This window comes from Colius striatus, chromosome Z (assembly GCF_028858725.1).
Source record: "Colius striatus isolate bColStr4 chromosome Z, bColStr4.1.hap1, whole genome shotgun sequence".
NCBI lineage: Eukaryota > Metazoa > Chordata > Aves > Coliiformes > Coliidae > Colius > Colius striatus.
Genome location: NC_084790.1, coordinates 21558376 through 21584027, shown reverse-complemented (window position 1 = coordinate 21584027; position 25652 = coordinate 21558376). Strand labels below are relative to the sequence as shown.

Below are 25652 nucleotides of genomic sequence, written 5' to 3'. Positions count from 1 at the left end.
GTGAGTTATACACTGAGTTATAAATGGATAATTTTATTTTGTACGTAGCCTCAGCAATATCAGATTTCTGTAAGATTGTCCAGGGGATCCCATACTGCTGGCTGTATATTAACAGTCCCCTAAACAAACACAGAGGACTAGGGCTGTGGACAGGTAGGTCACCATTTAAATTCCTTTTTTTTTTTTTCCTCCCCACCATGTGTATATTCTGTCCTTAAGTCTGCTAAAGGGTCCCACAAAAAACGAGCTCATTTGCCCACAAAAGAGAGATTAACCACAGCTTTATATGTAATGCACACACAATTGACCCTTGAAGAAATTAAAACAGCATCCTCCTTTCCTTTGAAATCCCTCAGCACCATCGTGCCTTTCCTGCCACACTACCTGTTTTGTGCCGAGATTGCACAATAGGATGTCTCCAGCTGCTGTAGCTACACACACGCACTCCTGCTCTGGAATATCTTCAACACCCACAATGCAGCCACTTCCATCTTCAGGCAGGAAACCCTCAGCAGCCAAGGAAACTTCTCTTGTTACCTTGACATAGAGAGGCCAATGACTTATTAGCTATGCATCTCATCAGTGAGATTTTTGCAGACATGACAGAATAACATCTGTGGGTCTATTTCATCATACTGTAATTACATAAAGGATTACACGTCAGAAGTGAGTATGCAAATAGCACTAGGTTAAGAGCAACCTGCAAGTACGTATCCTCAGTTATCCACAGGAAAACTGTGATGGTCCTCCTATGTTAAAAGTGCTAGACAATGAGAAAACTCAAAGGACAAAGGAAAATCATTTGGATGTGCATTCAGGTACAGTTAAACAAGAAAAAAAGAGAAAAGGACGTTGGCATATTTAGCGACTTCAGATAGGTAGCTTTAGATTCATTTAGGGTTTAAATCTTAAAAATATTTTAGCTGACAGACTTTACAAACAGACCACTATAAAGATTTTCAGAAACATCCTTTTTTAAAAGTGAGATCCCAGGAAAGACTTAAAAGCTCATCTGTCAGATAACTTCAGATAACTGAACATACTGAAGGAATCAAATGCCTCAGAATTGCATGGTGTGTTTCCAGAGAAGACACTGCAACCCAGCTTTACCAGGAATTAGTGCCTTGATAGCATTTTTTTATTTTGCAGTATGTTGTGGGGTTTTTTTCCTAGTGTGTGGTTTCAAAAGCTTTTTGTGTACCCTTCACTATCCCTTTGTGTGTTTCCTTCTGTTGGGCAAGCTGTATCTCTGATGCAACTGTCTGCCAGATACTGCTCAAGACTAAATCAGATCCTGCTCATGACCTGTGCCAAATACAACCACCCTCTTGGAGGGCCGATTCAATACTTTTAAAGCACGAGAAAACACTTCAGAAGCTAAGATCACAGTGCAGCCTCACAGCCAACTTCCTAGGCACCGGAAGACAGCAGCGTGCGTTGCCAAAAAGCAGCAGGAGGCTCCAAGACGCCGCAAGCCCTGCTACGAAGAGCGAGCCACACCGAAGGTCAGCCGCGACGCGCCCCGACGCGAGCTCCCGGCGGGACCCGCCGCGCTCTCGCTGACGGAGGCACGAACGCTTCACTCCGGCTTTGCGGCAGGCGGAGCAAAGCCGCCGCTTACAACGCGCCTGCAGCGATGCGCGGAAAGCGACAGGCACCGGCACCCTCCCCCGGCGCCCGAGCCTGGCAGCGAAGAGGTGGCTGGTCTGCCGCTGCGCCCGGCGGCGGCTCTCACCGAGTCCCCGGCGGGGCCCAGCTCCACGAGGCCGTACTGGGAGCCCACGAGGACCGTGCCGGCCTCGGCGCTGAGGCAGAAGCACCGCGGAGTGCCCGTGGCGGTGGCGGCGCGGCGTCCGCCGGACCGCAGCAGCCGCAGGTTCCTCATGGCGAAGGGATGGCGGGCAGCGCCGCACACCGCTCACAGAGCCGACATTTTCTACGCCGCGGGCGCTCAGGAGGCGGCGTCAGCGCGCGCGTGCGTGCGTGCGTGCGCGCGTGCGTGCGTGCGCGGGCGCTTCGGGCACAGGCGCGGCCCCGGGAGGGGCGGGGCGGGGCGGGACGCGGCGGGACGCGGCGGGGCGGGGCGGGGCGGGACGGGGGCCGCTGGCGCCAGCAGCTCGCCTCAGCGCTGCTCGAGGGCGCCTTCTCGGCTTGCGGTGGTCGCCATCTTACGCTCTCATCAAACCCTTGCCAGCGGCTCTTGGAGCCTTACCGGTGCGCGGTGGGGAGGGACTGCCGTTGGAAAATGCTATGGCAATGCCGGCAGCGCGAGGCTGAGCTGGCGGGGCCGGTCGCTTCCCGTAACCCTCTGGTGGCAGGATTCTGGCCGAGCCGCCGCCTCAGCATGTCTGCTGGCCTGTGTGCCGTCACGGACTGGTGCGTCCTACCCGTGCGGAGTGGGATCTTGGCGAAGCAGGCAGGCACCCCACGCTTCTCCCACACTGCTGCGTCCAACATCCGCCCTCTTGGGTCATGCAGAGTGTGGTGGGTCTGGAAGCTGCATGGGGCTGCAGTTTAGACAAGAAAACCAATACTTTTGACTTTTCACCGTCTCAGTTCTCTGTGTGGTTGCAAATCCCTGTGCCAGTGCCAGAGTATTAGGTAACACTGGGAGCAGGGTGGTTATTTTGCAACTGTGCTGGCACTAACCAGTTGAGGAACTTCAGATGAGACTTTAAAGGAACTGCCAGGGCATGGGCCAGTGTGGCACTGATACTACACATTTTGTCACGCTTGGTCCTCTCCCTCCAGCTATAGCTCAGAGGGAGGAGAGGCAGCTCAGGCTTCTGAGGGGAGAAGGACCGCATGCAACCTTAGGTATAACCTTCATACTTTCTCCTTTTGCCCAGTTGAGCTAGTCCCCATCACCGCCAATCCACTGTAATGGCCAGCCACTGCACAAGCTCAGTTGGAGTCAAATTGGTTTTGAGTATGGAAATGTGTAGAATCTACATGCTGTGATCAAATTCACGTGTGCTGCAGTTTGGGAGCTTAGGCCAGGCCTAGGCCACCAGATATTGGGGCAGCTTTGCTTCTTGCTGCTCAGGTACTTGGCCGAAGTAGGTGATAAAGCTAGGTTAAATTGTCTAAGCTCAGAGACAGGTTTCTTGAGACCAAGGAAAATTATTCATACTGTCAAGGCTAAGCTGTTGCTTGTATGCAGATAAAATCAAAGCCATACAGCCTCTTTATCCTGCGGGCAGGCTGTAAGAAATGCCTTTCCAGGCCAGCCCAGCAAGGCCTGGTGGTGCTGGCGGGAAGAGAGGAGGCAGCTGCAGAGAGCATGCCAGCCTGTCTGTGCTGTACACCCCACCCCCCTGCGCTCCTCCAGGACCTGTGTGACTGAGGGCAGATTAGGGCAGATTGTGACACCTCTGTTCCTACCAGTATGTCTTTCAGAGGCCTTTTCAGAAGTCCATCTAGATCCTTTGTCCCAGCTTCATCCTACCAGATTCAAGTCTCCTCTGGCACCAAGTACCACAGTTTTTACCCTCTGAAAGTTGTTTGCCTTAGCTGATTTGCCCAGGTGACTACGCAGCTGTGGTTCTGGCACCATGGGGCACAGTGAACAGCAGGTCTGCATCCCTTGTCACAGCGGTTTGGCAAGCTCAGGGCACATCCCTCTGAGCAGACATGACCCGCTGTCTGTGGAACATGCCAGTGTTGTTTTTTTCAGAATGTACCTGTATTTATGGGGCAGGATATAGCTGTCAGTATAGGGCTGTATCTGTGAGATGTAGCTGTGCTTGTAGGATGCAGCTGTGTCTGTAGAATGCAGCTGTGTTACTGGAACCAGATATAGCTGACAGTATATGGCTGTATGTGTGAGATGTAGCTGTGTCTGCAGGATGTAGCTATTTTTGTAAAATATAGATCGTTTGCTTAAAATGTAGCTGCTTTGTAGTATAAAGCAGATGTGACAGTAGCTGGGACAAAAGAGCCTTAACATTAATAGTAGTGGAAGTCAATCACTTGCCAATGATCAGGATATACTATTGAAAATCTTATAGGAAGGAACCAATAAATCCAAGAGGGGTGGGGGAGATATTAACCCACAGGAATCTGAAACATCCCGGGTAAGTTGTACACCTTGGAGTACGCAGCCAATGGGGAAACAAGGGAGGGACCTGGCGAACGCGAATAAGGAATAAAGAGCCAAACTTTGTATCCACGAGGTGTGCCTACTAGCTAGGACACCCTCTCTCTTGAAAGAACGCTTAACAAAAGTGCTTCCTTGCAGTCTGACCTGAGTCTTTCGCAAGAAAGCTTGTTTGTTTCTTAGCTGTCCTCTTCGGCCTCGGAGCTGTGCCCCTCCGCGCTCGCTTTCGATATGCCGCAACGCCCAGATGAATCATTTCCTTCCCGATACCCGGCTGAAGTGACCTTTTTTCAATTGTCTTGGTTTTTCCCGAGCTGCACCGCCTCCAGTCCCGTCTCAACCCGTCCCGTCGCGTCCCGTCCCGTCCCGCCTCTCCGGCAGAGCAGCCGGGCAGGAGGCGCGGGGCGGCGGCCGGGGCAGCCCCTGTGGCCGGAGCGGCCCCCGCCGGGGCTGCGCGTCCTCCGCACCAGCCCACCCGCCATCCTCCGTCCAGCGGCCCCGATTCCTGCCCTCCCATCCCAGCGCCGAGGTTTCCCGCTCCCCGCCTTCCCGGGCCGGGCGGTACAAGGGGTGCCAGGGTTCGGTCCCCGTCGCGCCAGGCAGGGCAGCCCTGTGCCAGGCTCCAGCAGCCTTTGCTTGTGCCCCAGCGCGGTGCAGCTGGGCTGAGAGGTGTTTCTGCGGCGCTGGAGGAGTCAAGGGACGGGGGAGGGCCACCATGCGCTGCTCACCCCAGCAGCTCCAGAAAGGTCCGTGCAGAATTTCACCGTCATCTTCTGTTTTTGTTGGTGAGTCGGTGTCAGAGCTGCTTTTGGCTAAATATCTCTTTCAGATAGTACCCTGGCAGTGACTGGACTGAAGGAAACTTGAGACAAAACTCCTGTTACTGTTGGATGTGCTTTGGAGTCTGTGATTAAATGCTTTCTGCTGCCTGCAGCAGTAGCTCTGTGCCAGCTGATGGTGACTTCCAGGAGCATCTCTCCATCTAAGGAGGTGAGATCTCTTCTTAGAGTGCTTTGCAATGCAGATTGGACATGACTACTTATAATTTGGTGCTTGAATCCAAAATGTTTACTTGATCCTTACTTGATGTGTGGACCATCACACTGCCATGAGGTTGAAGTGTGATGGTACAGGAAGTCATTATGCTGGTACTGTCATAGGAGCTCATCAGGGGTCTTTTAGGGAGAGTTGAGATCACTTCTTCCTCCTCATAACCTTTGTGCCAGGGAAAATTATCTTGGAAACAAAACTTTTGGGTGCTACAGAAGCTTAGCTGAGGCAGCATCTTCATGAAGGGTGCTTGTTCCTGGCATCTGTGAATGTATTCAGCAGCAGGATCCGTGGTGTCAGGGAAATGAAGTACAAAATGTTCAGTAGCTTTCCAAAAAGTGAACATCTACATCTGTCTAGAAAGCTAAGGTGGGAACAGTATGGGGCCGCAATAAATGTGACGGGGCTTAGCTTGCACTGGGATGTGTAAGCCTTCTTTCAGCCATGAGGATAAGTTGTTCCTATAAGCATGAGCTTGGGCAACAACATCTTTCACATGAGGAAAGGCTGCAGGAACTGGGACTGTTTAGTCTGGAGAAGAGGAGACTGAGGGGAGATCTTGTTAACATTTACAAATATTTAAAGGGTGGGTGTCAGGAGGTTGGGATATCCCCCTTTTCTATAGTAGCTAGCAACAGGACAAGGGATAATGGGATGAAGCTGCAACACAAGAAGTTCCACTTAATCATAAGAAAAACTGTTTCACTGTGAGGGTGAGGGAGCCCTGGCACAGGCTGCCCAGAGGGGTTGTGGAATCTTCTTCCTTGAAGGTCTTCAAGACCCACCTGGACATGTTCCTATGTGACCTGATCTAGGTGACCCTGCTTCTGCAGGGGGATTGGACTAGATAATCTCTAAAGGTCCCTTCCAACCCCTACCATTCTATGAAGTCTCTGTTGGTCTTTTCATTTGTGGATCTTTAAACCATGTTTTTAGTTAAGAAAAAAAATTCAACAAAATATTTATAGATGTTTTTCTGCAGTGTTGTTACCTTTCTTTGCACAAGAGCCATTGGCATTTGCATTTCAGAGAAGAAAAATCACACCTGCTATATGGTTAAGCCCTTGGAACAGTGCCCAGAAATGTGACAGAAATGCCATCCTTCTGTATGATCAAATTTAATCTGAATCTCGACCTGAGTATCTGTCTACAGCGTTGAAATTGGCCACTTCTCTGGGAGGGAAGTTGAACTAGACATGTCCGTAGATCCAGCCATATTTTTCTCTTACCTCTTGCTCATTGTGTTTCTCTTGGGAACCCAGCATGTTACTGTGGCCACTGAGCAACAAAGTTGCCTTTTTGCAAGGCTCACAGAATTACTTTCTCTGATACATAATAAATGGTATGATGCCTATTGAATGGAGACCCAATACATGGCATCATGGCATACAGGCATGTAACAACAATTCTCAACTGATGCAAATGATTTATAAGGATCCTGGAGAAGTCTGGATATTTTTCCAGACAACATGGCTTAAAATATTAAATGAATATCCCATGGAAATGCAAGAATACATTTGCCTGAAATTCCTTTGCCAGAATACGTCCCAGCTTGTTATCTTGCCATTTTTTCTGCAACTGTTACTTAATGTTGTTGTCTGTGACTTCAAATTCCCTGGTGATGGCTGTTGATTTGGTATGGCCACATACTACCCATTTTTCACTCAAGAGATTGTGATACTACTTCTTGTCTGCTAGTCTAGGCTAATTTACGGATGGGAAAGGAAGAAAATAGATATATAGAGGCTGTCTGAGCTGAGGAAAGTGGGGAACAATGACCAAAAATAGAAGTCCAAGACATTGTCTGGGCAGTTTGAAAGCTTGTTGTATGCCAGATCTGAGCTTTTTCTTTCTTTTTTCATTTGCTACAGGTTCTGTAACAATGATGATATAGTTGGGATCTGCTGTTGCTTTTTTTTAGCTAGAGAATTTCCTGTTTCAGTTTGATTCTATTTCCTGAAGGAGATGGAAAAAGTACCAGAAACTGGAGTTGGTCTCCTTGCCTCTCTAGGCAGTTTAGTGGAGTCAAATCCAGACAATAACAGCAGCAACGGAGCCTCAGCAAAAGAGAAAGACATGCTTTCCTCTTCTGGAGAGATGGAAAACATACAGCTGAAACCCAGCAGAGAAACATCCAGAAAAAAACTCTGTGGCTATTTAAATAAGCTGGGAATCAAGGGACCAATCAAGACGTGGAAGTCTCGCTGGTTCTTTTACGATGAAAATAAGTGTAATTTACTATACTACAGAACTGCACAGGATATCAATCCTTTGGGATATATTGATCTCTCCAGCGCCAGCTTTGACTGCAAAGTTGAAAATGGGGAAGGAGTTTTTGAGATCAGAACACCAAGCAGAGTTTTTACTTTGAAGGTAAGGGGCAGTATCTTCTTGTGAGGGCTGTTATGCAACATTGTCTGCTAAGATAGCACTTAGCTTGAATTTCACTCTAATTCTCGCAGCCTGAACTGTTACCATTTGGACCTAAATTTACTTGCATTGTTTGGGAAGGCTGGGACTCTGCAAGTGGACGTTGTTTATCAGGAGTAAAAGCTGAACTGAGTGTTGAAGTAAAATCACTGAGATGTCCTGCAGTTCACATGTAATTTGCTGAACATAAATGAGCTCCCTTATCCAAATGGTTGCTCCAGCAGGAACCTTTGCTAGATTTTTATCTCTATGAAAATTGCTATTAAGAAGCTCTGTGGGTGATTCCTGGCTAAAATAATGATGACATTTTTGCTTAGCTTTGCAGCACAGTAATCCAAAGTGCTTAAAATTAGGTCAGGGGTCTACTGAGGTTCTGTTACTAAGGACGTGCTGAATATCTACTCTGTCCTATCAAATCAGTGTTATGGACTAGAGGATACAGCACAAGCTTGACACGACTGCCATTTATTTCTGCTGACTTGGGCAGCGAAGTGGTGGTCAGCCCTTCAGGATGTGTCTCGTGTTGATGAGTGTATTCACCTCTCTTTTCTGTTTTGTGTTATATTAGGCAATCAGCAAACAGGCAATGATGTACTGGCTACAGCAGCTACAACTGAGACGTTGGGAGTTTTGCAGTGCTCAGAGGGGATTTCCTGTGGGCAATCCACAGCTTGTGAATGAGCCTCTGGCAGGCAGAACAAGTAGGTGTCACATATATCAGCCTTTCTTTTCAGTCCCCCAGTGATAAATGGTTCTTCTCATCTGTAAGTAGGCAAAGGTTTTGACCATGTTTTTAAATGCAGGTGCTGACTATCAATGCTTGGTCAATGTTTGGAACTTGTGGCCTTATGGATGAATGTGAGCAGGCTGTCTCCTAATTCACAGCATGTGGTTGGAGATGTATCTTATGGTCACAAATTTCCTCTTGGTATTCATCATGCATGTGAAGTGTACATGTTTGATCCATCCCCTCCGTGTTGCAAAGCCTGTTAAATTTACAGCAAGCAAGTTTTTTTTTCCCAGTGGTGATCGGATGGAGATGTGCATTCCTATCAGTAGCAGTATGCATGGTGGTGGGTCAGGGGAGTGTACAAGCAGGGTGTCCACCTGGTTAGTTATGAATGGATGCACTTTTTGTTAGAAAGAAATAACCCCCTCTCTACTAAGTATCTGCTCTGAAAGGTTCTGGGTACCTCGGCATTCCGTGACAGTAAGGAAATAAATGGACAATAAATTATTTGAAGAATTATCTGCACATTAAAACTATCAAATGCTGTTTAGGCTGGTGGAAAAGAACAGCAACAGCTCCTTTCCTCATTATTTTAGGTGATTAAAGTTTGATTGTTTAGGGTTAATCATTCTCATATACAAATGGATGAAGTCACATGATTGTCCTGGAATAGGTGACTGTATTTGTATGTGGAACCTGCTGTAATTTGACCTAACCAAGGAAACCTCCTCTGCTGTCCTTTTTCCGTCTGGCATACATTCCATGTACAGCTGTAGTAAAATTCTATGTCTCTCAAGTTACATGAAGGAGCCAAAGTCTGATGGAATTGTCTTGCTTATTTCCTTGTGTGTCCTGGTTTATTTACTTCCTTCTATGTCCCGGTTTCTTTTTACATAGATGTTGTTGACAACGAACACTTTCTGCCTCCAGTGAAAACACCAACAGAAGCCGTGGGTTTAAAGGCAGCATCTTTGCCTGCACCCCAAGCATCTACTGCTTTACAGAACATCTCCCTTAAGCACCCTTGGACAGAGATACAGTAAGTGCATGAGGAGAGCTGCAGTACTGGCCTGCCACTTTGTGCCTTCCTTGCTTGTCATTGTGTGAAATGGGACTCTTGCCTACATGGAAGAACCAGGAAACAGCTTTCCAGGTGAAAGTAAACTTCCTACCAGGGGGTCTTTCACATCCCCCAGTTCAAGTGCATTTGTGTCATCTAGCTCTTCTAGGAAAGGTTCTCATGGCAGACCTGGGGCTTGGCTTTCTTCAGAGTCGGTGGTGGTTTGCATGCCTACTATGGTGCATCTGCACATCCCTTGGAAGGTGCACAGGTCTGTTGAGCTGTACTGCGGTCTAGTGATAGAAATTCATTAGCCCATTTCAGTGGTTTCAAATGACCTTGAACAGAGCATACTGTAAAGCAGGAATCCAAGCAAAAGCTGTTGAGCCTGTACCATGGCTCTAGAGAAGTGCACAGCTTTCTGCTCCTCTCTGAGTTTCAAGTGGCTATTTCTGCTGCCACAGTGTTGCTGCTGAAGTTGCAATGTGCAGCTCCATCGGGGCTACAAGTTACAAGCCTTGGGCAGTTGCATTTGCACAGACAGCTGCCTTCAAGGTCTCCTTAGGTGTGCCCTAGTTCCTTATTTGCATATAAACCAAAAGTGTGTGAATGGCCACAGGTGTGGTAGACAGCCTGCCACTCACTCATCAAATATTTTTGGTAGGGAGATTGGCTATAGTTTTTTACTACAACTATGGTTATGGTCTGATGATGACAGAGGAAAGATCTCCTGTGGGACCAAAGAGAATCATTTCCAGGCAATACATTCTCTTCTTCCCACTTTGATTAAAATCAATATGATCACAGCTCCTCCTGTCTCTCCAGCCTTGCTTTTTCTGGCTTGAGTAACAATTGCTCCACCAGTTCTGTGAACACATCTTCATGGGTGTAATGTGTGTGATTTGAGCTAAGTTAATCTGATCCCTGAGCTACTGCTGTCTCAGAGGGAAAACAAACTGCAGTATGAGGTAAAGTAGGGAAGTTGCATTGGGTGAGTGCCAATTACAGACTACAGGGAATTAAGATCTGTTGTTATGATTTGCTAATATGTTCCCTGAAGTCAGAAATTCCTTGGAGCTTTACAATAACAAAGAAAAGGAGAACATCATCTAAATGCTATCTTCATTTACAGTTAGGAAGTAGATGACACTGAGTCATATATTTTGAAAGAAGAGATTTATTTTGTTTTGACCGACGGACAACACTGGAGTAGAACGGAAAAGACCTCCATAGAGACAGACAACAGTCTTACTTTCCTGTATAGATTTATACAAATACTTGTGGATTGGTGGTTCTGCATGATGCTGTAAAGTTACCTCTTAGTGCTTCTGGCAATATCTGATAACAGCAGCCATTACAAACTCATTCTGGGCCTGACTGTAGTTTTTTTCCTGAGGCATTTTAGTACATCCAAGTGTACTGAGTTTGTTGTGATGAGGCTATAAAAGTAGTTCAGAGCATGGGACCCGCGGCTGCTTCAAATATGATCATTGTGTCAGTTTTGTCTGGGCTGTAGATAGCCGAGATTTCCTTGTTACCTGGGGAATTTTTCAGTGAGCTAAGGAAAGGAAGAAAGAGAGGGAAAAGGAGAAGACATTGGTATATGTTTACCTTTGATCTCTCTGTGCAGCTTGATGTGTTTATATACAGGGCTCAATTGCTTGGGGAAAGATCTCAATGATTTACACTGCTGTGCTGTTAGTGATTTTGTCCACCTTCCTGATTCGTACCTTCCTGATTTCAACCTTGCTCCCTTCAGATCTACCAGTGCTGTGAACAGCTCATAGTCTAATCACATGAAGGAGATAGTTTGGGAGGAGGGGTGGGGTATGGGGAGAATGGTTTGAATATGCACTGACTGCAGTAGTCATGCTCCTGCTCACTAGGCTATCTGGGTGTCTTCTCGTTTCAGAAACACTGTCTACAATATCTGTGTCTCCAAGCAGCTTCGGGGAAACAATGGGAATGTTTTTAATTTCAGTGAATTCCAGGAGCATCCTGAGAATCCAGATGAGGATCAAGAAGCAGAAGTGGAGGCAGAGTGTGCAGGTGGTTGTTACTGATCTGCCTTTTAGCAAGGAGTCAGACTTAGTGAGAAAAGGAGGGAGAGGGTGGCAAGTCACCATGGGACATGAAAACTCTATCATATTGTCTCAGGACCCTTCCTGTGTTGTTGGCACAAGACTGACTCTTTTGACTGCTTCAGGCTGCATCTATCTCCTGTCTCTGGAATCTTCTGCAGAGGCAAAAAAGCCATCCATGGTGCCATCCCATACTGATGTTTCTTAGAAGCTGAAGTTAAATTGCTGCATAGTCACAGGCTAAGCTCAGCAGCTTTGCTACATACTTGGGATGTTATCTCTCTATGATGGTAACTAGTATTTAACTTGTATGCAAGATAGATGGGCAGGGTGCAAGGTGGGTTAACAGGTACCCATAAAACATCATGGCTTTGTTAATTCTTGGGGTACCTGTGGCTGATCCCTGCTGTCTATGCTTCAACCCTATGGATCCTAGCATGTCAGTTTTTCTTGTCCTTGTGTATCTCTCTTCTCTGCCAAACTGTTGTGAGTGCACCCCATATGAAGACTCAGGAGTCCATAGTAGCTGCCCAATTCAGTGTAATTAACTCTATTTCCCTTCAGTTAAAGAAGGGATCCCAGAGGACCAAAGGATGGAACCCAGGCTGAACTGGGTTAGGAAAGCCAGGTGGATGAACAGTGGCTTCCCAGGCTTGCCCGAAGAACTGTCCAGGGAGAGGAACCCAATGGATAAAGTGAGCGTCCTCCAGCAACAGATCCTGACACTCACAGAGGAAGTCAAGTCACAGAAGGTGAGTGTGGTAAAAAGTCTTCTGCTTCTGAGAGCAGAGCCCAATGACTGGTCACAGGCACTCCCTTATACCTTGATGTTAGGTTGAGGAGTGCTCTGCAGGCACTCACTGGGAGGAACCCCTTCAGACTCCTGGTGTTACCCTTTTGCATCTCTGTTGCATGGTGAATGTATGAAGCACAGACCTGAACAGGTACAATGATGCTGCCAGGGGCTGCCAGATTGAGCAATGCTAATAACAGTGGGTCATTCTTTTTGAATGGTAATCCATCCTTAAGAGGTGATTGGACTATAGAAGCCAGCTTTTGGGTCACTGCAAGGGCTGTCTCCTGAATGGTACTGAAGCAATGCCATGCTCTCCACTAATGGTGCTGCCTCTTTCCAGCAGAAGAGGCAGGAAAGCCAGGTCCCATGGTGGGCAACCAGTTGCACCCTTGATTTATTTAAGTATCTGAGATGGCAGAGCCTGAATCAACAGTGTGTTGCTGTGGCAAGCTTTTGTGCTTTCATGTGGAGGGATGGAGTGAGGAAGGACTTGCAGAGGGAAGGTCAAAATGGATACTATAGTTTCCTTCAGATTCCTTAGATAGATGCAAATTGCACTGTTTCTCTCCCTCCCATTTTACGACACTGCTGACCAGATCTCCAGCTTCTCTGCTCTCTGATAGGCCTCCCAAGAATGATGTCGGTAAAAATACCAGGATTAGAGTGTGAGCAGCGTCTTGTCTGTTAATAATCCACAGTTGATGAAGTCAAGTAAGCTGTGGCCTCCTGCAGAGATCTTTGAGGGGAAGCAGAAGTTCTCTACTGGGGAGGCACTGGGATTTCAAGATTGCTGCATTCAGTTTTGCTTCTGAAAGGAGTCAATTTCAAGATCCCAAGGACTCTATACACTTATTACTCATTGGGTTTGTGCTGTTCATGCTGCCATTGCCCTGGGCAGCACTGTGATGTGATGGCTTTACATTCTCTTTCCAGGAACTGGTTAAACTTCTCCACAAAGCTCTGGAGGCAGCCCAGCAGGAGAAGCGAGTATCTAGCATGTATCTCTCTGCAGCAGAAGATAAGGACAGACTTGAGCTGGTGCGTCACAAAGTGAGACAAATTGCAGATCTTACCAGTCGCCTGGAAGCTCTTGAGCAGGAGAAGAAGGAACTTGAGCAGATGTTGACTCTGAGAGACAGACACATCCTGGAACTCAAGGAGCATGTGCAGCTTCTGATGGAGAAGAACCACGCCAAACAGGAAGTCGTCATGGCCTTGACAGAGCAGATGGCTCGGGAGCTCTCTGACCCCCTGCAAGAAGCCAACACCATCACTGCAGAGACATTGTATAAGCAGCAGGAGGAGATTGAACACCTGAAGGTGTGTGAGATGGCACAGGTTATTTAGGAGCTCCCTTTTCTGTGCCCTTTGGTTTAGTGGGGGGGTGTTCCTTGCTGGAAGCACAGGAAATACTTCTCCTAGTTGATCCCTTTGTCTCCAAATCAGAGGCAGGCTGGAAGGGGCTCACCTGATACCAACAGGGTGCTCAAAAGCACCTGGGTTAGTTTCAGTGTCAGCTCAGAGCCTGTTTTGTTTGACTTTGTGTCATCATTCAGTGCTTACCTCTTCTTTGTGCTTTGTTTCATAGCTGCAGTCAAACTTGCTGTCTCGTTCTATCAAATCCAACCTCTTATATGCCAATGCATGCATGGTTCTAATAACTAGTTAGTGTGGGGTAAAGAATTGCCAAAAACCACTCATTGTGTTGTGTCAAAGTTTCTGGTTTTGCTACCAGCCATGGGGATGAAAATTGTGTCTTTTTTTTAATAGGACAAAACATAGAAATTCTTTATCTTATTTAGGTGCTTCTTTAGCTTTATATGACCTGGATATCTCTGTGTTTTCCAACCATGTACAAGCAGTGCACTTGTCATTTTCATTTCTTGAAGAGTCTTGTTTGTGCAGGACACTCCTATTTTATAATTGTGCCTTGTTTTACTTTGTAGGCAATATTTTTCCTGGGAATTCCTGTCTTGTCCCCAGAACACAAAATTGTTATTTTCTTGCCCTTAACACCAGCTGAGGTCCCTGCACGGAGAGAGGATTTCAGCCCCCCTAAGAATGCTCCTTGTGTGACTGTTTTTCTTTGTGGCAGGATGATATTGATGCATACAAAACACAGAACCAGTTTCTCAACTCTGAGATCCACCAGGTTACTCGTCTCTGGACGAGTGTTGCTGAGAATGAAAAAGCCCTGCTTATGAAGGTAAGACAAAAAATACCTTTTTGTCTTGGTGAGAGCTGTTACTAATTTATTTCCAAAGTTGGCATTGGTATGGATTTTGGTCCAGAGCACTAGGAATAAGCTTTTGTCCCAATGTGTTGGGTTCTTTTTTAGTGTGACCTTTTTTTTCCTGTTTTGTATGTTGCCAAATTAGTCATGATTGTTTTCACTCTTCAGTCAAAGTAAAGTATCTGCAAAGTTCAGTCTTAAAGATGCTGAAACTTAACCTAGATTTCTGCATTTTGGCTATACATTTGGATACAAATAAAAAAGCAACACTATGTGTAGGGAATTGTAAAATTTTCCTCAGAGCTGGCAGATTGACTGAGCCCTATCTCCATCTAGTCTTGGTTTCTCTACCAGGCTTAACACTGCCAGGTGGCAGCACTCTCAGTTCCCATAGTCCTTAATTTTTCTTACACTCTGTTTTTACATCTAGCATTCTAAGTGTACATAACCTGGTTACTCTCAGACTTATCTAATCCTACCTTCTGTTCCTGAACCACTTCCCCAGGTTGGTGATGTGTTTTGGCATTTGTTCTGCACATTTTCCCAGGGTTTTAATTTGCTTGGATTTTGAGACAGGGTGAAAAGCTGCTTCTAAAGTGTTATTGCCATTCTTACATCTGTTTGCTTTCTACTTCTTTGAAACCCTACCTAGCCCTTCTCTGATCCTGAAAATGATGTAACCTTCAGGAATGAAGTAATCAGACCAAGGTGCTCAATGTGAGGCAAAGTGTTGGTTAAAGTGGTAGTACAACAGTATCCTTCAGGCTTTTCTGTCAACTCTATATGCAGCCTAGTTCTCTTTCTGTTTTGGTTTTCTTTTCAACTGCTGCTTCCCACAGAGCAGGAGCCTTCATAGAGCTTCCCTTGAGACACTAGGTAAGTCTTGTCACCTGTGTGGCCTCAGTTCCCTGCTTGTGGAATGGAGATAACAGTTCTTTCCCCTTTTTTTTTTCTGGTTTGTGTGCCCAGGAGTAGGGTAGTGGGAAGGACCATCCTGCTGTTTGAACTCAGTTGGGCTTCTTATACTTAAGACACGCTGTGTACCAGTGTCATGGGGTTGTTGAAGGGCATGCAGTCACCTTGTCTGTGGTGCTACCATGTATCCTGGAAATGGCATGGACATAGCTCAGTCTCAATAGGATTGCGTTTTGTCAGGATACAGCTCAATGTGGGGTAGAGAACTTGTCTGAGGAACAGGGAAAAAGCCTGCAGAGAACTCAGCTACAATGGTTGCTTTTTGGTTGTATCTGAGCTGAGCTGTCTGGATTATGGCCATGCACTGGTACAATGCAGTAGCTTAAGCAGGTGATGCTGTAGTAGGTCTCCCACTCAATAAGCAACTTCTGCTACATGCTAGCTACTGCACATTGTACTTGTTCATAGACTGTGGATTCACTCATGGCTGCAATTACACTGACTGTAGAAAACTGCTGGATGTATTTTCTGGGGCTTTGCTGTTCAGGAGTCTTCATTTTGTGTGCAGACCAGGTCAGTAGAGAGCAGTGGAAAGGCAGGGAGAACCATTACTGAGACACCTTGTTCCCACTTGTTTCCTCACCAGTGTGCCTGCCTACAAGCACGAAACTGCCAGATGGAGAGCAAATACCTGACAGTCTTGAGGAAGCTGCAGGAGGCTGTGCCTGGCCTGCCCAGCTCTGATACTGAATTAGTGAGAAACCTCATCCAGGAGGCACTCCAGTGGGATGTGAAGGAAGAAGCAGAAGAAGGTTTTAACCTGAACCCTGTAAGGTAAGAGGAAAAAGTATGGAAATATTCACATCCTTGGTCACAGAGGGGAATGTGCAAGCAAGAAAAGTCCAGGGATAGTTCTATAGCAGTGATGTGGAGCCATGATTTAGGTGTGGAGGCTGGTTCAGTTTGGTGTGTGGAGACCACAAGTGTCTGAGAGCATACGTCACTGTAGGAAGGGGAAGTTAAAGGTGGTAGAACTAAATTTTCTTGACGGGGCAAGTGACACAGCCATGGTGTGCCTGGATGGTAAACACAGGACATGAGGATTCTCTAGGAGAGAAGGTTAGCTGGATGTAGCAGGATCTCCATCCTTTGTGTTTTTCTGGTCCCAGTTGTACAAAGCCACGGTTGCCCTGTTGTAATGCTGGGGGACAATCTCGCAGTGTAGGGGGCCTGGACTGGAGACCTCCAGATTGCCTTGCCACCAGCACTGCTGCGGTCCTTACATTTGTGTTTATGCTTTCTTGCCAGGTTAGTTTTCTGTATCTCTCCATTTCACCTGTTTGGTCAGACTCATGGATTCTCCAGGTAGCTTTGCAGACGAGACTCCAAGGCCAGGCTTAGTCACTCTGGCAAGAATGTAATGATATTTTACAAGTCCCTCAGCTTGTGGACTGCTGGTGCTTAAACCCTAAACAAGCTGTATTAGCAGCACCCTTGGTGATTTCCAATCTGTAGGAGATTTGCATTGTGTACAGGGAGACATCAGAAGGGACTGTGGATCTCTGTTTTTGCTCTGATGCCCCAAAGCCTTTGTGGTCCTTTCCCACAGAACTGTCTCTGCACTAGGACATGTTAGGGAGAAGGCACACAGGCTGAACTAGATACTCCGTTAGGGACATGGGAGCAGGTGAAGTAAGAGAGGTCTGATGAGATTGGACTGTAGCTCAGAGCAAAGTTACGCTTTGGTTCATGTATGTATGCCATTGCTGCAGACTCATTTGTCTTCAAGGCAATGAGCATGGCAGGCTTCCACTGCAACTGTGAGAGAAGTGAAGGAGGAGCACCTGTACTCCAGCATGGGTGGCAGGAGCCTGGCACCAGGCTGCAGATGGCATGGCCTCATACAGCAAGTGGCCCCTGATGCAGGTACAGCACTGTCCTAACTAACCTCTGTCTTGTGTCCCTGCAGTGAGTATGATGAGTATGGGTTTATGACTGTTCCCGAGTATGAGGTTGAGGACTGGAGACTTCTGGCCAAAATCCAAGCCCTGGAGATAAAATCCAACAACCTGTGGAGTCAGCAAGTGGTAGAGAAGCCCCTCCGTGACCGATGGAACAGCGTTGGAGAGCTGACCCCCTCTGCAGAGCTGAAGAGCCTGATCCGGAGCGGCATTCCGGTGGAGCACCGCCAGCGGGTCTGGAGGTGGATCATCAGCCGTCGCTGCAACCGCCTGCCTGAGCACTACCCGCGGCTGCTGCGGCAGAGCAGGAGCACCGAGCACCCTGCCTGCCGCCAGATTGAGCTCGACCTGCCCCGCACTCTCACCAACAACAAGCATTTTTCCTCTCCCACCTCTCAGCTCATCCCCAAGCTCCGGAGGGTGTTGCTGGCATTCTCCTGGCACAACCCTGCCATTGGATACTGCCAGGGACTGAACAGGTGTGCTGCTTCCTCGTGGGATAGCACTAAGAACATGTAGACACATACTCTAGGCTGTGATTCAAGCAACCCCAGGTGCCTGCCTCTCTAGGGTTCTGTTCTGGCTCTAGGTATTTTGCTACAGAATTCTTCATTTGGTGTCTTTTTTCACCCAGTGTTGTTGCTGGGATGAAGTAAGTAGCATAATTCGTTGTCTCCATAGTTACAGAATAGGAAGGAACAGCTATAGGAGTGAGGAGTAAGACAGTCCCAGAATAACACCATGAGTTTGAGGCTGAATTTCTAAGTCTTAATGTGCCTTTTTTGCTGAGAAGAGTTGGAGGAAACACTGGGAAGTGTTACAGAGAAGGGAGTTGCAGCAAATGACGTGAGGAGAGGCTGAGGAAATGGATTGTTCTGTCTGGAGAGGCAAAGGTTCAGGGAATCTAAAAGCTTATTTTTCTTTTCAAAAACAGCTATAAGAAAGAGAAAAAACAGGCTTATTTTAAGTGTGCTGCTAAGTAAAAGAGTTACCAGACACTAGGTGTGAGAAGAGAAAAGAAGAGAATTTCTGGTGAGACCTTTTCACATGAAGAAGATCTGTGTAAGCTATTCCTTGCTGTTCTTTGAATGGTCTTCAGAAAGACATTTTCCACTCCAGAGAGCTCCAATCTAGAGAGCCCTTGATATTAGACATCATCTTTCCAGTCGGAATGAAAGGAGGTGAATCAGAGCTGAAGGGGGTGTCCTGCCACATTGAATGTTTTTGATAGTCACAGAACAAGAGAAGTGCCAAGTAGAATGCTGGATTCTCCAGTTCCTATGCTGGCCTATGTTTCTTCCTACAGTGTTGCATTGTCTCTCTGTGTCTTGTCCATCACAGATTGGCAGCTGTTGCCCTCCTGGTGCTGGAAGACGAGGAAAGTGCTTTCTGGTGCCTAGTACATATTGTGGAGAACCTGATGCCAGCAGACTACTACAGTGACACACTGATAACATCACAGGTGAGCTGGGCACTCTCACATCTGCTTGAACTCTGATACAGTCATTACAGTAAAGGTTTAAAAGCAAGCAGGCAGCCTACAGTGTTTTTGGTTTCTCACAGGACAGATACCACTTTGTAACTTCTTCCATTGATAGGTGTTATAGACTTGAGAACACAAAGTTGTCACAGTAGCAGCAAAATTGAAGTCAGAGGGATTCTATATGTTTATTCAGTTGGACCGTAGGCAGTCATTTAGATGTGGGCAGGTTTTAATCCCTGTCATTCAGTTAGATGCTCATGACATCACAGAAAATGCTAGTAAGACCAATGCAGGAAGATGTTGCAGCATTTTTCCTTTTGACTTTGAGGCTGGGAAGGAATATCATCCTCTGAGTAAAAAAGAATGTATGTATCTCTGCTTGTACCTTGGCCTTGTTTCAGCTCCACACCTTGTGCTGGGTACAGCATACAAGTACACTGCTCAGTTGGGAGACTGAAAGGCTGGGAGACAAAGGATGCTCTACCCATCCTATGGTATGGTTAGGCTAGAAGGCCACTGTCCTGTTGTACTGCTCTTTCAACAGCAGGACCACTCTTGACCAGGACTTAAATGTTTTCCTTTTTTTGTCAACTTTAGGTAGATCAGAGAGTCTTCAAAGACTTTCTGTCAGAGAAGCTGCCTCGCCTCATGGCTCATTTTGAGCAGTATCGGATCGATGTCTCACTCATCACCTTCAATTGGTTTCTGGTGGCCTTTGTGGACAGCCTGGTCAGCGACATTCTCCTGAGAGTGTGGGATGCCTTCTTGTATGAGGGAACTAAGGTGCAACTCCCAATCTAGGCTTTCCTCCCATCTGAACCACCTCTGTGACATGACGGCAGGGCAATGGACACACACATGGGTCAAAGAGATGTAGGGTTGAGCCTCTTGTCCTGTTCTGCCTGTTTGGTAGAGTGCTTTGATGGCTTCCACTCTCTATATTGTCTATGTACTTGCTGCCAGAAGGCAGACCTTGTCCCTGATGCTGTGTACAAGTATCCCTGGCACTTTCTAGCAGGTAGTTCTTCTATGAAACAGCTCTCTGACAAGCTATGGTATCCTCTGCACTATGACAGTGCAGCTGAGAGTGTGGTGGATGGTGGGAGCAGAAGACAAGCAGAGAGGCAGTGTCTGAAAACGTGAATCTTGGACTGCCTCTGTGCACAGGGAGAACTGGAGAACCCTTGTGAAATCCTTATGGGCCTCTTTTGGAGCACCTGGTATGTTCTGGGATTGTAACTTTGCTTACAGAGGGTCATTACCTTGGGATTAGCTCTGTGCTTCTTTAGGCCTGCCCTAATGCAGCCTATTGAGAGCAGGAGAAGCCCAATGTCCAGCTTGTGCTGCAGTGCTGTGTCCTTCGCCCTGTGTTTTATGCCACAAGTGACTGGTTCCTCAATGGCCTAAGACTTTGTCAACTCAAATACTTTTCCATCTCCCAGGTCATTTTCCGCTATGCTCTTGCAATTTTTAAATACAATGAGGAGGAAATCCTAAGAATTCATGATAGTGTGGAGATCTACCAGTACCTACGCTTCTTCACGAGAATGATTACGGATGGCAGGTAGGACTGTGAGTTGTAGATAACCATCCACCCTGAGTTTGTACATGCTTTCCTATTAGGTCAGCCTAAAGAGAGTTGTGCTCAGTCTGTTGAGAGATGCACGTACATTGGCAGATCCACGGGACACAAACAGTTTGTCTCTTTTTTACTTTCCCTTCATGATGTTACTTAAAGTCTTTTTGGCCCAGGTAAAGGCATGCTACAGCAGAGCAGGCAACAAAGTTTGGGCCAGCCTCCTTTTTGCAGCAGCTGGAACTCATGCTGCTACTTGCTGTGTTTCCCTTGGCTGTAGTTGCAGTATTTGGGAACACAGCGCCACTCATAACCTTTACCAGTGTGTCTGAGAGGAAGATTTCTGTGACCAGAAGAGTCAACATCAAGAGTATTCCTCTCTCAGGAGCCATCAGAGCTGACATCTGATTTGCCTTTTCCTGCTTCTGTTGGCTGCACACTGGTGCCTTAAAAGGTGATGTGACATAAGGCTGTTGAAAGCATCACTTGGGTTGGTGTTTGTGTGAGAAGGACTTACCTATGATCCTTTTAAGGCTCTGCTGCTTGGTGACTTTTGAGCTCAGAGAACTTAAATCTCAGGCCCTACTCTTTGCAGACCTCAGGATGTACCTGAGGTATCTGTTACCAGCCTGTAAATTGATTCACCAGACCTGTCTGTTCCATTGTAGGAAGCTGATGAACATTGCCTTCAATGACTTAAACCCCTTCCCCATGAAACTGCTGAGGAACCGTCGGGCAACACACAGAGAAGAGCTGGAGACAGAACTGTGTGAGCTGGAACAGATCAAAGCAGCCTATGTCAAAGAGAGAGCAGAGCAGGGACCTCAGGACCTGAAAGAGGTTGTTAGTGAAGAGGAAGATGAGATTTAACAGGAGCAGTTCCTTGTCACTTCCTTCCCATCTTGCAGAATGTCTTCATTACCAACTGTCTGTAAGAGATGGAGCAGAGGGATAAATGTGGTCATCTGCCCCCGGAAACAAGGCTATAGGGAAAGGACCATTTGATGGATGAAGCCAGGCTTTGTAATGAATTGGAAGGTGTCAAATGAGTTATATCCTCTTCTATGCTTCTCCTTGTTCAGCCCACCCTGTCCTGTGCAGTTCAGGATGAGAGGTGAAGGTCCATAGGAAATATTTGTGGTACCATGACAGAAGCTGACATGGCATGAAAGACTCAGCCAAGCAGGGCTTTTCTACATTTTTGGTGGGGCTTGAATGAGATCTTTATGTACAACTAAAACCGGAGAAAATAATAAACCGAGATCGCTTGGTATCTAAAGCTTCTGAATTGCTCAGGAAGGAAACCTGCTCTTTAAAGGCATGTGCATTCAGTGGCTAGCCTGCCAGGAGACTGTGTTTAACATTGCAACTTCTGAGTCATGACACTATTTCCAAATTAGTCTTGGACCTGAGGAAGTCTTGGGAGCTGGAGGACATATTCCCATGGGACTCAGGCTGGGAAAAGTAAGATGGGACAAGTGAGATGTGTTGTAGGAGAGCAAAATGGCATCTCCAGTTTATTATGGTTCCCGTGGCAGTCCATGGAAGCAGAAGGTGTGTCTACCTGCCTGGATGAGAAATGCTGGGAACTACTTCTGCTCTTTGTTTAGCTTTGAGCAGAGCCATATATGGGTTGGCCTGACTGTGTGTCATGCTTCAAAGCCAGCCAGCTGCTTGCTCACTCCTCCCGGCTCACAGTGGGATGGGAAAGAATTGGAAAATGAAGTAAAAACCTCACAAGTTAAGAACAGTGTAATAACTAAAAATAATGTTACAACAACAACAACAATAATAATAATAATAATACAATACCAGTCATAGTAATGAAAAGGAATGTAACAAACAGAGGGAGAAATAAAACCCAAGAAAGACAAATGATGCCCAGTGCAATTGCTTACCACCCACTGACCAATCCCCAGCCAGTCCCTGAGTAGTGGTCCACCCCTCAGCCACCTCTAGCAGTTTCTGTGTTGGTCATGATGTCCTGTGGTATGGTATAGCCTTTGGGATAGACCTCTCCTGGTCATGCTCCCTCCCAGCTTCCTGTGCACTTGCTTGCTGACAGAGCATGGGACATTGGAAAGTCCTTCACTTAGGACAAAGTCTCATTAGCAACAACTAAACTATCGGTATATTGTCAACATTATTCTCTCACTAAATCCAAAACACAGCCCTGTACCAGCCAGGCTTTAACCTAGGTTTAAAAAATGAACTCTCTACCAGCCAAACGAGGACATTCTGGCAGCACTGTGCCTTCCAGAGGTGAGTTTGCTCAATAAAGGAGCTCTCATCTCAACATGAAACCGACTTCAGCCTGTCTGCAGGTAGGGCCTAATGTTATGGAGACTTTGTGTACTGGGGACACCTGGGTTTTCCAGTTGCCTCACATTTGCGCAGAATGAGTGTGTGGCCATCTCTCTCTGCCTCACCTGTGCTGGGTTTCTGCATTGATGTCTGTCTCTGACTCCCATTTGTAATGGGAGGGAGAAGGTTTTTTTCCTAAGAGTTATCAGTATTGAAGGTGTTTGACCCATGTCATATGGCACTCTGAGGGTAAACCTGCAAACCTCTTGGACTAGGTCACAAAGATGGCTTGATATTCTTTAGAAAAAAAATGTTACTTTCCCCTGAATCAAGCAGCTGGCCTCCTTCACGGGTGTAGCACAAAAAGATGCCCTGCCTTCCTCTGGGCATGAGGCCTGTTAACCTTCTCTCCTGCTCACCCATACCCTGAGCTGTGTGCTCTGCCTGTGTACATAGTCTTCCACAGACACAGGACAAGTCAAGTGCTTCAGATAAATACAACTCCCTAATGCCATGCCAGATACTGCTGCCCTGCTCTCCTGCTAAGCAGTGCTTTATTCCAGGTATGCCTGCATTGCTGGCTCTGGCAGCACAGAGCAGACCCCACTGAAAAGGTGGCTCTCCTCTAGGTTTTTAGACAGACCTTGAACGCAAACCTGTTCGGTGCATGATGCCTCCTTTAAACCTTTCATGGTATTAAGTCATCTGTGCTTGCAGAGGAAGGGAAAAGAAGTATTCATAGCACACACTGTTCTCAGCCAAGATCACATACTCAGTGGGAGCAAGACCAGCCTCTATTCACCTGAAACACATGCTCTGCCTCACTTCTGCCTTAGGTACAATTGAACAAAACAGCCAGTTTCAAAGAATTATAGAATTCTCAGCTGGGAGAGAGCTGTGGAGGCCAACCACACCGAATTTAAGTAATCAAAGTGGAAACGAGGTTTTGGGAACAGTGGATAGGTGGGCAAGGGTGAGGTCAGTCCCTTGCACATCAGTGGCAGCTGCATGCATTGAGAGAGTGGGTCAAGAGAAAAGTGTTACTGGTGTCTTAGCGCCGTTTCTCCGAAACAAATACACCGGGTTTAAAACGATGCCATCTAGCTGGAAGAGCTCAGAGTGCAGGAGGCTTTTCCTTACAGAATGTGTTGGTAGCCTGATTTACTCCTACTTTTATGTGTATGGATGCACACAAACACATATTTTTGCTACTGTTACAGACTCTTGAAAGATATTGTCTTCTAAATCAAGATCATGGGAATTCGAAGTATACATATAGTTGCATCTTCCTACAGCCTTTTGCAGTAGCTTAAATACCTTCCATCCTGCCCTAATGTTTACTTAAAGAAGGCATTTGAAACATGCATTGTTAGAGCAAACCATAGCCTGACCTATGTCTACAGTATATAAATAAACATTGGTCTATATGATATGCAGTGACCCAGTAAAAACCTGACTTTTCTGAAGAAGCCGTAAGGACTAAGCTGTCATCCCTGATGGGAAATTCTGAAAATAATTTTTAATTGAAATCAGAACAGAAAGACATCTCAAGGTTGTTAGAAGTTTCTCTTCTACCGGCACATGACTTGTGGTCATTCAAAATGTGGTTAGATGTAGATGCATGGCCTGTGCAAACCTGCACCTTGGACACAAGCTAGCATGTTCTCATGGGTCCTACTCTATTTCCCTTCTGCTCGACAAACTTTAGGGCCACTGAAAAGGTCTGAACTCATGTTACAAGATGCCTACAGGGACCACCCCGTGGGATGGGATTCATGGATCATGCATCAGACCAATATGATCAATGCAGAAGCTGTTTATTTTAGCATTCAATCACATTATATATATTATTCTTTTCTAAATACACTATGTATTCTGATTGGATAGCTCAGTCTATCATGCTCTGTTCATGTGCCTAATAGCAGAATATGATTTGTTAAACTTAACTGTGTTAGCATCTTGATAGTAGCAGTTTCTACATTCCTTTACCTAATTCCTTCTTTATCTAATTTCTGTTCTAAGCTTACACTGTTTCTTTCCCACACACAGCTGCCTTCATATCTACATTCTAATAAGCAACTTGTCCTTGACTATTCTTCAGTCCCACTGTTCACTGTCCGATATAGCTAAAGCCTGTGGCCTGCATCTGAGGCCTGCGTCTGAGCCTCATGCAGCTTACGGTCTCATACAACCAAAGTCTGGGTGGGCCACGTGTCCATTTTCCTTCAGGTACATTGCTACAGATGCCAACTGGGCCCAAAGATTAGCTTAGCCCTATACCAGTCCCTCAGGCCTCTAGAAGACCTGCACTGTGTGTCAGTGCTGGGAGTGTTCTGAACAGAGATTAGCATGAAGCATGCACAGATAATTTGTGCCGTCACAGTCAACTGTTGTGGATGGAAAACCACAATAGCTCCCACTGCCTTTGCCAGCAGCTGTGGACAGTGCAGGTGCCTTTCCACTTCAGGGTCAGCCTTTGCTGAGCTTTGCTGTATGCATAACATTACTTGTCAAATTACACATTCTCTCTCTGCATTAATCTAAACCTTGGCATACCAGCACCAACCCTAAAAAGGATGGTTTTGATTATTTTATCAGCACTGCCCCCCCAGCCTGAATATGCAATTAATCTGCAGATCACCTTATTGCAGGACTTTGGAGCCACCAAGGGTTTATACAGTTTTGAGAGGTTAAATTGATAGAGGGTGGCCAAACACACAGAAAGCTACTGCTGGCTCAGTAAGTCACTGAGTTGCAAACAAGTAGAGAACAGGAGGCCTCTCTTCGTCACCTCTTTTTGGCCCTAGGTGGTATTGGACTTGAGAGATCTTTAATCTGAACTTGCTTGCTTGTGAAAACACTGGTGCACTGCAAGGACACTGTATCCACTCCTGTATCCTGGCACACTGCCCTGGAAAGAGGCATTGCCAGGGA

At 46.5% G+C, this 25652-nt stretch overlaps 2 protein-coding genes across 9 annotated transcripts in view; one reads left to right on the top strand and one right to left on the bottom strand.

Annotated features, from left to right (window-relative positions):
* Positions 1-1940, bottom strand: part of ELP1 (elongator acetyltransferase complex subunit 1) — a 32692-nt gene extending 30752 nt beyond the window's left edge. For 2 of the 3 annotated variants that reach the window (XM_062017891.1, XM_062017892.1), the window contains exons 1-2: positions 1736-1940; positions 385-537 (exon numbers count right to left, since the gene is read on the bottom strand). In XM_062017891.1, coding sequence (XP_061873875.1) covers positions 385-537; positions 1736-1885 — 303 coding nt within the window. In that variant the 5' untranslated portion in view covers positions 1886-1940. The remainder of the gene's footprint in view (positions 1-384; positions 538-1735) is intronic. The other variant, XM_062017893.1, reaches the window with a different exon arrangement.
* Positions 1941-4442: 2502 nt separating this feature from the next.
* On the top strand, positions 4443-22289 carry TBC1D2 (TBC1 domain family member 2). 6 transcript variants are annotated; one of them, XM_062017537.1, is made up of 15 exons: positions 4443-4845; positions 4929-5089; positions 7021-7522; positions 8148-8280; positions 9207-9348; positions 11282-11418; positions 12015-12202; positions 13180-13566; positions 14342-14452; positions 16041-16228; positions 17364-17834; positions 18697-18817; positions 19436-19621; positions 20281-20402; positions 21083-22289. In XM_062017537.1, exons 3-15 carry the CDS (start codon positions 7115-7117, stop codon positions 21282-21284), a joined length of 2796 nt encoding a protein of 931 aa, XP_061873521.1. In that variant the 5' UTR covers positions 4443-4845; positions 4929-5089; positions 7021-7114; the 3' UTR covers positions 21285-22289. The 6 variants fall into 6 exon arrangements, 5 of the variants coding, with proteins under 5 accessions (XP_061873521.1, XP_061873520.1, XP_061873523.1 ...); XM_062017536.1 differs by having other exon boundaries at positions 11282-11421; XR_009820813.1 differs by lacking the exon at positions 21083-22289 and having other exon boundaries at positions 11282-11421; positions 19436-20058; positions 20281-20370.
* The last annotated feature ends 3363 nt before the right edge of the window (positions 22290-25652 follow it).

Coding starts and splice junctions, on each gene's coding strand:
- TBC1D2 (XM_062017536.1), top strand. CDS start 7,115: ATGGAAAAAGTACCAGAAACTGGAGTTGGTCTCCTTGCCTCTCTAGGC. Junction 12,203..13,179: donor AGGAAGTCAAGTCACAGAAG/GTGAGTGTGGTA, acceptor TTCTCTTTCCAG/GAACTGGTTAAACTTCTCCA. Junction 13,567..14,341: donor AGGAGATTGAACACCTGAAG/GTGTGTGAGATG, acceptor TCTTTGTGGCAG/GATGATATTGATGCATACAA.